The 14,056-nt window shown below is 37.7% G+C and overlaps 1 protein-coding gene across 1 annotated transcript in view; it reads right to left on the reverse strand.

The window, feature by feature from the left end:
- Positions 1 to 7,183: 7,183 nt before the first annotated feature.
- LOC126195203 (protein phosphatase 1 regulatory subunit 42-like) overlaps positions 7,184 to 14,056 on the reverse strand; it is a 134,262-nt gene continuing 127,389 nt past the window's right edge. The window contains exon 7 of the mRNA XM_049933717.1: positions 7,184 to 7,362. Within this exon, the coding sequence (XP_049789674.1) occupies positions 7,244 to 7,362 (119 nt within the window). The 3' untranslated portion in view covers positions 7,184 to 7,243. The remainder of the gene's footprint in view (positions 7,363 to 14,056) is intronic.

Consider the following 14,056-nt stretch of genomic DNA (forward strand, 5'->3'; position numbering starts at 1 on the left):
AAAGCGTATGCTTCTGAAAAGCCCCTTACGGTGTTTATTAAGTCCTTGGCTAAAGCTATAATATCCGTCATGGACATAAGATGGCGGAGACTGTCTACAACTGCCAAGTCTGAACTGTGAGCAGTGCAGTGCACATAACGTGCTTTTGGTTGTATATCCGAAACTACTTTTTTTAGTCCTTTGAACTCACCTCTCATATTCGAGGCACTGTCCTCTTAAGTTATCCATTGACAAATCAAGACGACCAAAAACATCTTTTAAAATACTAAACAGAGTTTGTGATTCAGTGCTGGTGGTCTCGTATAAGCCATAAAGTCTTCGTTGATGATTAAGGAATCATCACCAGTTCGAATATAAAATGACACTTGTTCGTGAATCAAAGAATCACTTGTTTTGTCAACCATAACAGAAAAATGTTCAGTCTTCTTGATTGAAGCCAATTCCTTTCTCAACACAGACTTTTGTAGTAGATCCATGATCTCATTTTCAATATCGTGGGACATCCACTTATATCCCGAATGCCCAAACCAATCTTTAAACTCAGGTATGTCATTCTTTCAGAGTTCCAACAACTGAAAAAAAATTTGAGTTTACATCTTTGTGCCCTCTAATTGCTAGCCCTTGACAACATAGAAATTGCATGGTAGTAAAAATTGTCTCAGGAGTTAAATGGCCTTTCTTCATATCACTATCTAACTGTTCATTCAATTAGGAGGCCAAACTTCAGTTAGTGATAGAATTTAGTTTCAGAACACCCTCTTTATGCGTAAACATATTTTCATGAATGCGGAAGTTTTCCAAGGCCTTTTTCCAGTTGGAAAACCCTATGGAAGTAAATGCTTCTTCTTTTGTTACAGAAAATTGTGACAGATTTTTAGCATCTGCCTCTTTGCAGGTTTTGCAAAAAACTTTTTGGTAGATGTTTCATATTATAGCCATGTATATTTGATCAACCAAGACTTCTGAAATGATCCTCCCTTCCCAGATTGTCCAGGTTTTGGCTATGAACGGTTCTCGCCTGAAAACGACGAAGCAATTGTTGGAGGTTGACTTGCAGTATCACCAACTCCCAAACGTGCCTTTTTGGTAACAAATTTATTGATTGCAAACTTAATTCACAATATACTAAGAGACTAATTTAACCAATAAAATATAGTCATATAAAATATTCCACTAGACACTAAAGTTGGAACTCTAATCACTTCTGCAGCATGCACTGAATGAAACTATCCACACTGAATGACTGTTACAGTAGGGTGGGCTTTATATAGCTGCGGCATCGTAATGTCTCATAGCGTCAAGACGATGTGAGGCAGCCAGTCCTTCTGATGTCACGACGTCCGCAGCGCTGGCGCGCCGGCACCAGACTTTACCTGAAGGTTTGCGCACTGGGACAAATTCTACGTGTGCCCACAGCAAAGCATAATATAACTAATAATTTTCTTAAATTATTGGGGGCGGGAGGGGGGGGGGTTCTGCTCTCCCCCCCCCCTCCAAATTAATTTTTGAGGGGGCTCAGACGCCCTCAGGCACCATGTAGTCGGCACTTGTGCATACAAAATTGTACAAAAAATGTACAAAGAATAATACTTGGTCATACAAGACACAGTAAAATAACTTTTTACACAAGTATACTAACAGTATTGTAACTGCATCGTCTGTTTGCCCTAAGGCTTCACTTTTGTCTTCCCTAAACAGGAAGCTCTTATATTCACTATAATAAATCAGTAAAGATTTTACGACACTCAACAGCTGTCCATCAGATATACAAAATTAACAGAAACTTTAGGGGATGAAAGACAGTGTTTTCAGTTTTGCCTTAATAAAAACATCATCAGAATGATTTATTGACCTAAATAGTCATTTATCGAGTAAAAACATTGTTCAGGTAGAAATTGTTTAAATTCTACTTTAAATTTGTTTTCATCTTCTAACTTTCTAATGCTAGCTGGGAGTAGGTTGTAGAGTTTTGTACCAATATGGCTCATGTGCCCTTGTGCATGTGTTCTTTTTGATTTCTGAGTATGGAATGCTGTGCTCTTTCAAGTATTGTAGTTATGCAAGTCTACATATGTCTGAAAATTCTGCAAGATGGGCTCTAACATATAAAACACATTTGTATATAATTAAGGAAGGTATTGTTAGAACTTCAAGCTTGTCGAATAAGGGTTTACATTGGGTCTGTGGATGACTGTGTGTTGTTATTCAGTCAGCCCTCCTCTGTAACAGAAAGATTTGTTTTAGATGGCAAGTGGTGGAACTCCAAAATATTATTCCATGTGTTGCAAGAGACTGAAAATAGTCAAAATATGCCATCCTGGCGCCCTTTGCAGTACAAACATTTGCAATAATTCTAAGAGCAAAACAGGCTGATTTAAGTTTCTGCACAAGTTTCATTAAATGGTCATTAAAATTAATATTTTCTCTACACAAATCCTCTGCAATTTTGCTGATGCCACTCTGTCTATGGCCTTGTTACCCAACAACGGATCAAGATTTATATATTCTGAAACTGCATATAATTTGTTTTATTTGCATTTAATGTCAACCAGTTTGAATTGAACCAAGAGTGGACATTCTTTATTACTTGATCAGTAATTGTTTGCAGCATTTACTTTGGTGCACCTATTATCACACTAAGGTCATCTGCAAATAGTATGGCCTTTGCTGCACAATCTGAGGTGTGGATGTCATTTATGTAGACAATGAACAATAAGGGACCTAGAATACTGCCTTGTGGCACTCCTATTTCCACTTTATTTGCATCTGATACGAAGTTAATTTGGTAGGTGGGGTTATCTGACATCAGTCCTACAATCTGTGTTCTGTTTTGTAGGTATGATTCAAACCACTTTTTCTCTGTACCATGAATACCTAATGCTTCCAGTTTTTCTAAAAGAATGCCATGATTGACAGTGTCAAGTGCTTTGGAAAGATCTAAATTTATTCCTACTACACTTTTTCTAGATTTTTGATTGTTCAGGGTAGCACATTAGTGCTGTTTCTGTATTTTTACCTGCCTGGTAGCCATGATGATTCCTATTTAGTAACTTATGGTCATTTAGATATTTGTTGATTCTGTGCTTCATTAATTCTTCTATTATTTTGGAAAATGCCAGGAGGATGAATATTGGCTGATAGTTTTCTACCTTATGCTTGTCACGGTTTTTGAATAATGGCTTCACTTTTGACATTTTCATCCTTTTCACAAACACTCCTTCACTAAATGGTAAGTTGGCTATATATGCCAAGGGTCTTGCAATTTGTGCAGCTGTCATTGTTATGATATAAAAAGGCACTTCATCTACACCTGCTGACATTTAAGGTTTCAAGCTTTTTAGTACTCTGAACATTTCATGTTCATCTGTTGGATCTTTCCTCATGCAACATGCAGCTTTAGGAAATTCTGGTTTTTCTTGGTTTGTAAATTTTGAGCTTAATGAAATTGTTGCATTTAAGAAATAATTGTTGATCTAATTTGGCAAATCTTGTTTTTTAATATTGACATTTTATGTGTTTTTGAGAATGATATCCTGGTCTTTGCATCTCTTTCCTGTTTTAGTCTTCAGAATACCCCATGTGGCTTTTGATTTGTTAACAGTCTTATTAAGTTGTCATTACTCATAAATTTTGCCTTGGCAATTACTTTTCAATATACCCTCTTATAATTCTTAACATATTCTATGAACTGTGGATCTGTAGATGTCTCCAATTTTGAATTTAGTCTGTTTACAGTTCCACAAGAAGCTTTGATGCCAGCTGTGAACCAAGAACTTGGCTTTGTATTGTGATGTGATGTGATTCCTGACAGCTTCTTTGGAAAGGACAATTCCAAATATTCCATGAAGATTGAGGAAAAAGTGTTACATGCATCATTCATATTTTATAGGTGCAGCATTTCAGCCCAGGACTCACTAGTTAGGATATTTGTAAATTCTACACAGTTTTCAGTGGAAAATTTTCTGTTATACATGAAGTATATGAACCATGGACCTTGTCGTTGGTGGGGAGGCTTGCGTGCCTCAATGATACAGATAGCCATACCATAAGTGCAACCACAATGGAGGGGTATCTGTTGAGAGGCCAGACAAACATGTGGTTCCTGAAGAGAGGCATCAGCCTTTTCAGTAGTTGCAGGGGCAACAGTCTGGATGATTGACTGACCTGTCCTTGTAACACTAACCAAAACGGACTTGCTGTGATAGTACTGTGAACGGCTGAAAGCAAGGGGAAACTACAGCCGTAATTTTTTCCTGAGGGCATGCAGCTCTACTGTATGATTAAATGATGATGGCGTCCTCTTGGGTAAAATATTCCGGTGGTAAAATAGTCCCCCCATTCGGATCTCCGGTCGGCGACTACTCAAGAGAACGTCGTTATCAGGAGAAAGAAAACTGGTGTTCTACAGATTGGAGCGTGACATGTCAGATCCCTTAATCGGGCAGGTAGGTTAGAAAATTTAGAAAGGGAAATGGATAGGTTAAAGTTAGATATAGTGGGAATTAGTGAAGTTTGGTGGCAGGAGGAACAAGACTTTTGGTCAGGTGAATACAGGGTCATAAATACAAAATCAAATAGGGTAATGCAGGAGTAGGTTTAATAATGAATAAAAAAAATAGGAGTGCGAGTAAGCTACTACAAACAGCATAGTGAATGCATTATTGTGGCCAAGATAGAAACGAAGCCCACGCCTCCTACAGTAGTACAAGTTTATATGCCAACTAGCTCTGCAGATGATGAAGAATTTGATGAAATGTATGATGAGGTAAAAGAAATTATTCAGGTAGTGAAGGGAGACGAAAATTTAATAGTCATGGGTGAATTCGAGAGTAGGAAAAGGAAGAGAAGGAAACGTAGTAGGTGAATATGGATTGGGGCTAAGAAATGCAAGAGGAAGCCGCCTGGTAGAATTTTGCACAGAGCATAACTTAATCATAGCTAACACTTGGTTCAAGAATCATGAAAGAAGTTCGTATACATGGAAGAACCCTGAAGATACTAGAAGGTTTCAGATAGATTATATAATGGTAAGACAGAGATTTAGGAGCCAGATTTCAAATTGTAAGACATTTCCAGGGGCAGATGTGGGCTCTGACCACAATCTATTGCTTATGAACTGTAGATTGAAACTGAAGAAACTGCAAAAAGTTGGGAATTTAAGGAGATGGGACCTGGATAAACTGACTAAACCAGAGGTTGTACAGAGTTTCAGAGAGAGCATAAGGGAACAATTGACAGGAATGGGGGAAAGAAATACAGTAGAAGAAGAATGGGTAGCTCTGAGGGATGAAGTAGTGAAGGCAGCAGAGGATCAAGTAGGTAAAAAGACAAGGGCTAGAAGAAATCCTTCGGTAACAGAAGAGATATTGAATTTAATTGATGAAAGGAGCAGGGTACAAAAATGCAGTAAGTGAAGCAGGCAAAAAGGAATACAAACTTCTCAAAAATGATATCGAAAGGAAGTGCAAAATGGCTAAGCAGTGATGGCTAGAGGACAAATGTAAGGATGTAGAGGCTTATCTTACGAGGGGTAAGATAGATGGTGCCTACAGGAAAATTAAAGAGACCTTTGGAGAAAAGAGAACCACTTGCATGAATATCAAGAGCTCAGATGGAAACCCAGTTCTAAGCAAAGAAGGGAAAGCAGAAAGGTGGAAGGAGTATATAGAGGGTCTATACAGGGGCGATGTTCTTGAGGACAATATTATGGAAATGGAAGAGGAGGTAGATGAAGATGAAATGGGAGATATGATACTGTGTGAAGAGTTTGACAGAGCACTGAAAGACCTGAGTCGAAACAAGGCCCCGGGAGTAGACAACATTCCATTAGAACTACTGACAACCTTGGGAGATCCAGTCCTGACAAAACTCTACCATCTGATGAGCAAGATGTATGAGACAGGCGAAATTCCCTCAGACTTCAAAAAGAATATAATAATTCCAATCCCAAAGGAAGCAGGTGTTGACAGATGTGAAAATTACCAAACTATCAGTTTAATAAGTCACAGCTGCAAAATACTAATGCAAATTCTTTACAGATGAATGGAAAAACTGGTAGAAGTCAACCTCGGGGAAGATCAGTTTGGATTCCATAGAAATGTTGGAACACGTGAGGCAATACTGACCCTACGACTTATCTTAGAAGAAAGATTAAGGAAAGGCAAACCTACGTTTCTAGCATTTGAAGATTTAGAGAAAGCTTTTGACAATGTTGACTGGAATACTCTCTTTCAAATTCTGAAGGTGGCAGGGGTAAAATACAGGGAGCAAAAGGCTATTTACAATTTGTACAGAAACCAGATGGCAGTTATAAGAGTCGAGGGACATGAAAGGGAAGCAGTAGTTGGCAAGGGAGTGAGACAGGGTTGTAGTCTCTCCCCGATGCTATTCAATCTGTATATTGAGCAAGCAGTAAAGGAAACAAAAGAAAAATTTGGAGTAGATATTAAAATCCATGGAGAAGAAATAAAAACTTTGAGGTTCGCCGATGACATTGTAATTCTGTCAGAGCTGAACGGAATGGACATGGTCTTGAAAGAAGGATATAAGATGAACACCAACAAAAGCAAAACGAGGATAATGGAATGTAGTCGAATTAAGTCGGGTGATGCTGAAGGAATTAGATTAGGAAATGAGGCACTTAAAGTAGTAAAGGAGTTTTGCTATTTGGGGAGCAAAATAACTGATGATGGTCGAAGTAGAGAGGATATAAAATGTAGACTGGCAATGGCAAGGAAAGCGTTTCTGAAGAAGAGAAATTTTTTTACATTGAATATAGATTTAAGTGTCAGGAAGTCATTTCTGAAAGTATTTGTACGGAGTGTACAGTCACTGTGGAACAGGATGTGTAACAACAAATTTTTTGAAGACCATAGGTTGACAGTCAACTGCTGAAACCAAATGCAATCTTGGCTATTAATAGCTTCTTCAAAGCAAATACAGACTGCTCCTTTCAGTCTCTAATTGGGAGACATTTCAATAATGTATATTGCTCACTATAATGGCATTATCTTAAATGTACAAGTTATTTAGCTGCTTGGAGCATTAAGTGGCATTATCGTATCAAATAAAAATGCACCATTACATTTATGGTTAGCCTTATTATTTGCAGAAAGATAATTTAATACAGGGAATCCATTAACAATATGAAAATATTTTTGTAGAGGAATAAAAATAAACCTGATTAGAAATTTATTGCTGCTGATTTAGAGAACGAACACTACTAATTAAATGAGACATATTTTTATAGCTTTGAAAAATTAATGTCTTCTGGGAGCTCCTTCCCACCTGATTTGTCTTCAGATTGGAGTTTTGTTTGATACAAGGAAGATCTTGATAATGTATTTCCCCTTCGTACGTTTCCTGAAACAAAATTGAAATATTATCATAGTACTTAAAAATAATAATAATTAAAATAATAATAATAATTATTATTATTATTATTAGAAATAATATTAGGAATTAGGAAAGATGGTAGACAAACAAAAGATCCTGAAATTGGCAAAGAGAATAGCATAACAGATGACAAAACTATTAATCTGTGGTAAGTACAAACTGTTCAACAGCGAAACAGACCGGAAAACGGGAAAAGGAGCTCTAGTCTCGGGAATGGCTTTTACAGTCAACAAGAAGATCCTCCGATCAGTAACACAAATGAAACCAATAAATAAGATGTGACAATGAGGCTCAAATAGGCTAAGTCTTATATGATAAGTGACACACATGTACCAGTAAACCAAGATTAACAAGAGAGAAAAGGAGGAGTCAATAACAACTGGCATGAACTAGAGAAAACCACAAAAAAATCCCTAATGGAGATGTTAAAATTTTATTAGGTGATTTAAACACACAATTAGGCAGAGAAAAAGAGATTCGGAGGACTGACAGAACAACATCCAGGTCACAGACTCACTAACAAGAATGACCAGAGACTGATCATGCTATGTTACGACCACAATATGAGGATAATATAGTCAACACACTTCAAGAAAGGCATGAAGAAAACCAAGATATGAAGACTGTCAGTCAAATCCTTACAAGAACAGCAAATCAACCATGTAGCTTTACACACAAGAACTCAAATGGTTCAAATGGCTCTGAGCACTATGGGACTTAATATCTGAGGTCATCAGTCCCCTAAAACTTAGAACTACTTTAACCTAACTAACCTAAGGGCATCACACACATCCATGCCTGAGGCAGGATTCGAACCTGCGATCACAGCAGTCGCGCGGAGCAGGACTGAAGCGCCTAGAACTGCTCGGCCACTGCGGTCGGCACACAACAACTATAAAGAATTCAGGACCATACAAGTTAGAAGAGGAGCTAACACAGACTACAATCATTATCTCACCAGAATAAAAATTAGTCACACCAAATGAAATGAATAAGAAGATCACAGTGATAAAAAAGTTAAATATGACCAAATTTATATAATCAAGGAACAAAGAGAAATGTGAGTAAAGACAGCCTGGTCTGACAAAAATGAGATCATCAGTCAGGCAAAAAAGAAAATTCATCTAATCCAAGAGAAGAGACAAATGGTTCAAATGGCTCTGAGCACTATGGGACTCAACTGCTGAGGTCATTAGTCCCCTAGAACTTAGAACTAGTTAAACCTAACTAACCTAAGGACATCACAAACATCCATGCCCGAGGCAGGATTCGAACCTGCGACCGTAGCGGTCTTGCGGTTCCAGACTGCAGCGCCTTTAACCGCACGGCCACTTCGGCCGGCTGAGAAGAGACATTTGTAGTGGAATGACACATGTGTTAAAGCACGAGAAAGCAGTGAAAAGGAATAGAAGAGGATTTCTGAAACTGTAACATGAGAGACTTTTACAGGGTCTGGCAAAAAGACCTCCAGTATTTCAAAAGGTAGCTACAAAGAAACAAAAGATACAGAGATAATATTTTTATCTGTGAACAACAAGTACTGTGCTATTTTACATTAGTTGGTTTTAAAATTTATGTCTGGTGAATGACGTCTCCCAATGTTGACACATGACAAAGCCTTTCCCTGACATTGTCAAGAATTCCTCTCAAAATATCTAGAGAACACTGAGAAATGTGAGCTGTGGCTCTGTATTTTTAGAATAAGGCTTCTCCCTCTTCATGGTCCCCAACAAACTGTCACATGACAGCTGTGAAATGGTTGTTGGTAAAGTTCCTAGGGGTTTTCTGCTACCCAGTAGTGGAAATTTTGTTTCTTACACCTCCTCCCACGTGGAAGTGGGCCTCACTGAAGAAATCAAAACAATGCCAAGGGAAATGTTCTGAAGAATTTTCTCACATACAGCTCTGCAAGTTTCAAAATCTCTCTTAACTCTTCGGCAATCACCATTTTGTATGGGTGCATGTGAAGATCTCTGTGAAGGATTTTTCTTACAGTCCTATCAGACAATCCAAGGGCAGCTGCATGTTTACGTGCTAAACATTTCACGGTGGGCACACTCACATATGCTACATTTTCTGGCATTCTTACAGTCCAAGGTTGGCCAGTAGATTTTCTTCTCAGTGCACAGCCTGATGTTCTAAAGTTTGATACTAAAACTAGAATAGTTCCTTAGAATCATGTCGGGCAAGGAAAACCAAAGGACTAGAAATCTGTCTGGCATTCACTGATGATTTGGCAATACAGATAATACAGAAGTCACAGTAAAGCAAATTGAGGTCCTGGAAAAGAAGGCTGAAAAGGTTGGATTACATATCTCCTTCCAGAAAGATAATACATGTCAAACCAAAAAGATGCACCAAAAAAGATTATGACAGAATTTGGTGAGATAAAGAGAGTTTACAAACTCAAGTATCTTGTGGAGATGATACCAGCAAATGGAATAGAGAAATAAGCTCATGAAATGAGATTTCCAAAGATGACTGGAGCATTCTGGATGACTGGAAACATCTAAATTAAATCAAGTCTACCATGTGATGTAAAAGTGAGGCATTACAACACTGTAAGAAATCTTATATGCATAAGAAACACTGGTCATAGATTGGAAAGGTGCACAAGAAAATATCAGGAAACTAGAGAGAAGCATCATTAGGAAAATCCTAGGGCCCAGTAAAATAAAAGAAAGCTGCAGATTGTGGGGTAGATAAGAGACTCCACAGGTGTCTAATATAGCACATGACACGAAGAAACGTTGCCTGAAATTTTAGGGGCTCATCAAGTGAATTCCAGTCACCTGACAAATTAAACAGATCTTGGAGTACACAAAAAGCATTATGAACATGAAATGGATCACCAAAGTCAGAAAAGACTGTTACGATGCTGGCATAATAGACAGAAAATCTCACATCAAACATGTTTGGTGCATGGTCCTCTAGCAGCCTATAAGTGTATGATAATAACAGTAATAATAGTAGTAATAATATTTAGTTGACCATAATAAATTTACAGTCTTGTACAACATTTTTTGAACATTTATAACAATGATATGATCCCATAAATATAATGAATATATGCAATGAATAGCACAGAAAGACATTTACCAGTAGTAACATACTGCAATACACAAAATTATTTCTGTAAGTAATTGAACTCACAAATATTTTTAGTGAGTGCAAACATTTTTAAATAACAGCTGTTTCAAATTGCCCTTAAAAAGATTTTCATGGAATTCTTTTACATTACTTGGAAGGCTGTTACAGAACTGTATTTCAGCAGCAAGTGAGCTGTGATCGGTACCTCATTATCCCGTATCCTACATCTACAACTACATCATTATTCTGCAGTAAACATCCAAGTGCTTGACAGGGTTTCACAAAATCACTGTCAGACTATTCTGTGGCCATTCCACTCTTGAACAGTATGTGGCAAAAAATGAACACCTAAATTTTTCTGTGCAAGTCCTGATTTCTCCCATTTTATTACAATGGCCTTTTCTCCATATATACATGAGAGTCAGTGAAATATTTACACATTTGGAGGAGAAAGCTGGTGATTAAAATTTCATGATAATACAGTATGAGCTGCCCTTCTCTGAACTTTTTCAATACCCTCCATCAATCCTATCTTGTAAGGATTCCATACCATGCAGTGATACTCAAGAAGAGGACTTACAAGCATAGTGTAGGCAGTCTGTTTAGTAGATCTGTTGCATCTTATAAGTCTTCTGCCAGAAAAACAATGTCTTTGGGTTTATAACGTAATTTGTAGATAAAAAATCTACTCGCCAAGCAATGGCAGGAGAACGCACATGTAAAACGTATTAAGATTTGCCAGTTTTCTGAGCCAGCGGCTCCTTCTTCTGGCAGAAGCATTGAACGGGAAGAAAGACGGGTGAACAGGTGAAGGAAAAGGACTGGTGAGCTTTAGGAAATGTGGTAGAGTTTGGGAAAGTTGTCCAGAACCCCAGGACAGGGGAGACTTACTGGACAGGATGAGAAAAAAAGACTGATTGCTGGAGACTGTATCAGATTTGAAAATCTGAGAGCTTAAAGGTGGAAGATAGGGAAATACGCAACACAGATAGGTGGAAAAAAAAAAAAAAAAAAAAGGAGAGAGAGAGAGAGAGAGAGAAGAAGAAGAAGAAGAATAGTGTAGGAAACGAAACGGGAGTGAAGAAAGAAATAGTTACTGTGAAGAAATGGCAAGACTAAAGAAATTAATGTAAATTAAGGCCAGGTAGGTGGCGAGAACCAAGGACATGCTGCAGCACCAGTTCCCACCTGTGGAGCTTTAAGAAACTGGTGTCTGTAGGAAGAATCCAGATAGCACATGTGATGAAACAGGCACCAAGATCATGACTGTCATATTGTAGGGCTTGCTCTGCAACAAGATATTGGATGTTGCCAGTATATACCCTCTGCCTACGCCTATTCATTTTAACTGATTACTTGGCAGTTTGTCTTCCACATATTTTCTGTCTATTGGTTCCAATTAAAGTTGTTCATAGTTGTAATATGTGGGTATTTAGCTGAACTGACAACCTTTAAATTTGTCTTGTTCATCATGTAACTGTTTTAGTACTCATGTGGAGGACATCACACTTTTTATTGTTCAGTGTCAATTGCCACTGTTTATACCTTACAGATATTTTGTCTGATTTATTTCGTAATTTTTGATGATTTTACTACACTGTATATCACAGCAATATCTGCAAACAATCTAAGAGGGCTGTTTACACTGACTCCCAAATCGTTTATATAGATTAGAAACAGCAGAGGACCTTGGGGAATGCCAGATATCACTTCTGTTCTGCTTGATGTCTTCCTGTCAAACACTACGAACTGCAATAATAACATCTGATTCATGTATTGTAAGGTGAAAGTCTCTATTCATTCTACTTATTCCTTCATTCTCATTTACAAATATAATTGTCTTAAGGACACGTAAAGAACACAAAGTCAGTAAATTATATTTGATGAAATAGTTTCTACAGGAATGACATTTGACTATATTGGAAATTATTGTAACTGCTCTCCTCTGAAGCCTGAACACCCTATCCATGTAGACTGTGGATGCCCCACTGCAAATTTGCAGATGTCTGTGGATTAACCTATAGTATAGTTGTTTAAAGATGTTAAGATATGTAAATTGATATCGACAGTTTTTCGTTTACTCCACTGTGTTATAATTACTTGGTGGTTATTATGTGTTCTGGGCTGTGTAGTAGTTGTTATGCACATACTGATTAATTAAATAAAACATTGTTTTGGAAATCTTTCGCATGTATATTGAAAAATGCTCAACAAAAAGTTACGGGCCCAGGCACAGGTATGAAAGCAAGGTTTTATAAATGTTAAAATCGAAGTTGTGCACAGAAATCCAGAGCAGGTTTGGAAGTTATGTGTATGCTGACCATTTGTATTTTGCTGATTGATCATTCTTGCATACAGACTCAAAGCTACAAAATGAGTAGTACAGCATCAGTATGGCTTCCAGTGGATGAAAAGTTGATCGGGCGTGAAAATTACTCAATGAGGAAATTTGCCATAAGGAGTATCTGGTCCATGGTGGGGTGTGGGATGTTGCTGAAAATGCTCCTTTGGATCCAACAAAATGGGACATTTCTTGGAAGAAGAGAGACAAAAAGGCACATTCCTGGATTATACTTTTCACTGACAATATGAATTATTCCCATATAAGAGGCACAAAGATGGCAGTAGAAGACTGGACAGCCTTGGAAAAGGCATTTGAAGACTCAGGATTCACATGTAGAGTGGACTTGCTTAGATCATTAATCACTACCAAATTAGATAACACAAGTTGGTAGATGACTACAGTAATAACGACCATGTGTAGGTTAAATGAAATAAAGTGTGTCATGAGTGAAGTGTGGATGGGAACTTTGCTCCTGGCTGGATTACCTGATCATTATCAGCCTATGATCAAGGCACTTGAAAACAGTGGCACACATATCATGGGAGTTTCTATCAAAGTGAAACTGCTGAAGATGCAAGTGGAAATGAAGAATCTACTCTATATACAAATAAGAAGAGGCCAACAAAATATATTATAAAATGCCACAAGTGCAATAAATCAAATCATATTGGTAAATATTGTTCTAGCAAGGACAAAAAAGGAGGAAGCTCATCAAAAAATGACGGATATGTATTTAGGAAACAGACACAGCAAAAGAAAGCTTTTCTTGCTGTCAATGATAAACAGTCTCTCAAAAAGGATATGTGCTTCGACTCACATTACTAATGATGAAAACAAGCTTCATAATGTCAAGCTATGGTGGAAAAGCAGACAGGCAGAAATATAAAGAAGTTACAGTTTGACAATGGAAAGGAGTGTGTCAACAATGAACTAAAAGGATTTCTGGCTTCTGAGTGTATCATCAACCAGCTTACAGTATGTTACAGTCCACAGCAAAATGGTGTTGCTGAGAGAGCTAATAAAATATTGGTTGAAAAAGCTCAATGCTAACCTACCAAAGGAGTATTGGGCTGAAGCTGTGTCTACAGCTGTGTACCTGTCAAATCATTCACCAACACCACACTCGGAGATAAGACTCCATATGAACTTTGGCGTAGGAGAAAGTCTTGTGTTTCTCACATATGAGAATTTTTGGCTGCAGTGCAATGGTTCATACTCCAAAACCCC

Source organism: Schistocerca nitens, chromosome 7 (assembly GCF_023898315.1).
Source record: "Schistocerca nitens isolate TAMUIC-IGC-003100 chromosome 7, iqSchNite1.1, whole genome shotgun sequence".
Taxonomy (NCBI): domain Eukaryota; kingdom Metazoa; phylum Arthropoda; class Insecta; order Orthoptera; family Acrididae; genus Schistocerca; species Schistocerca nitens.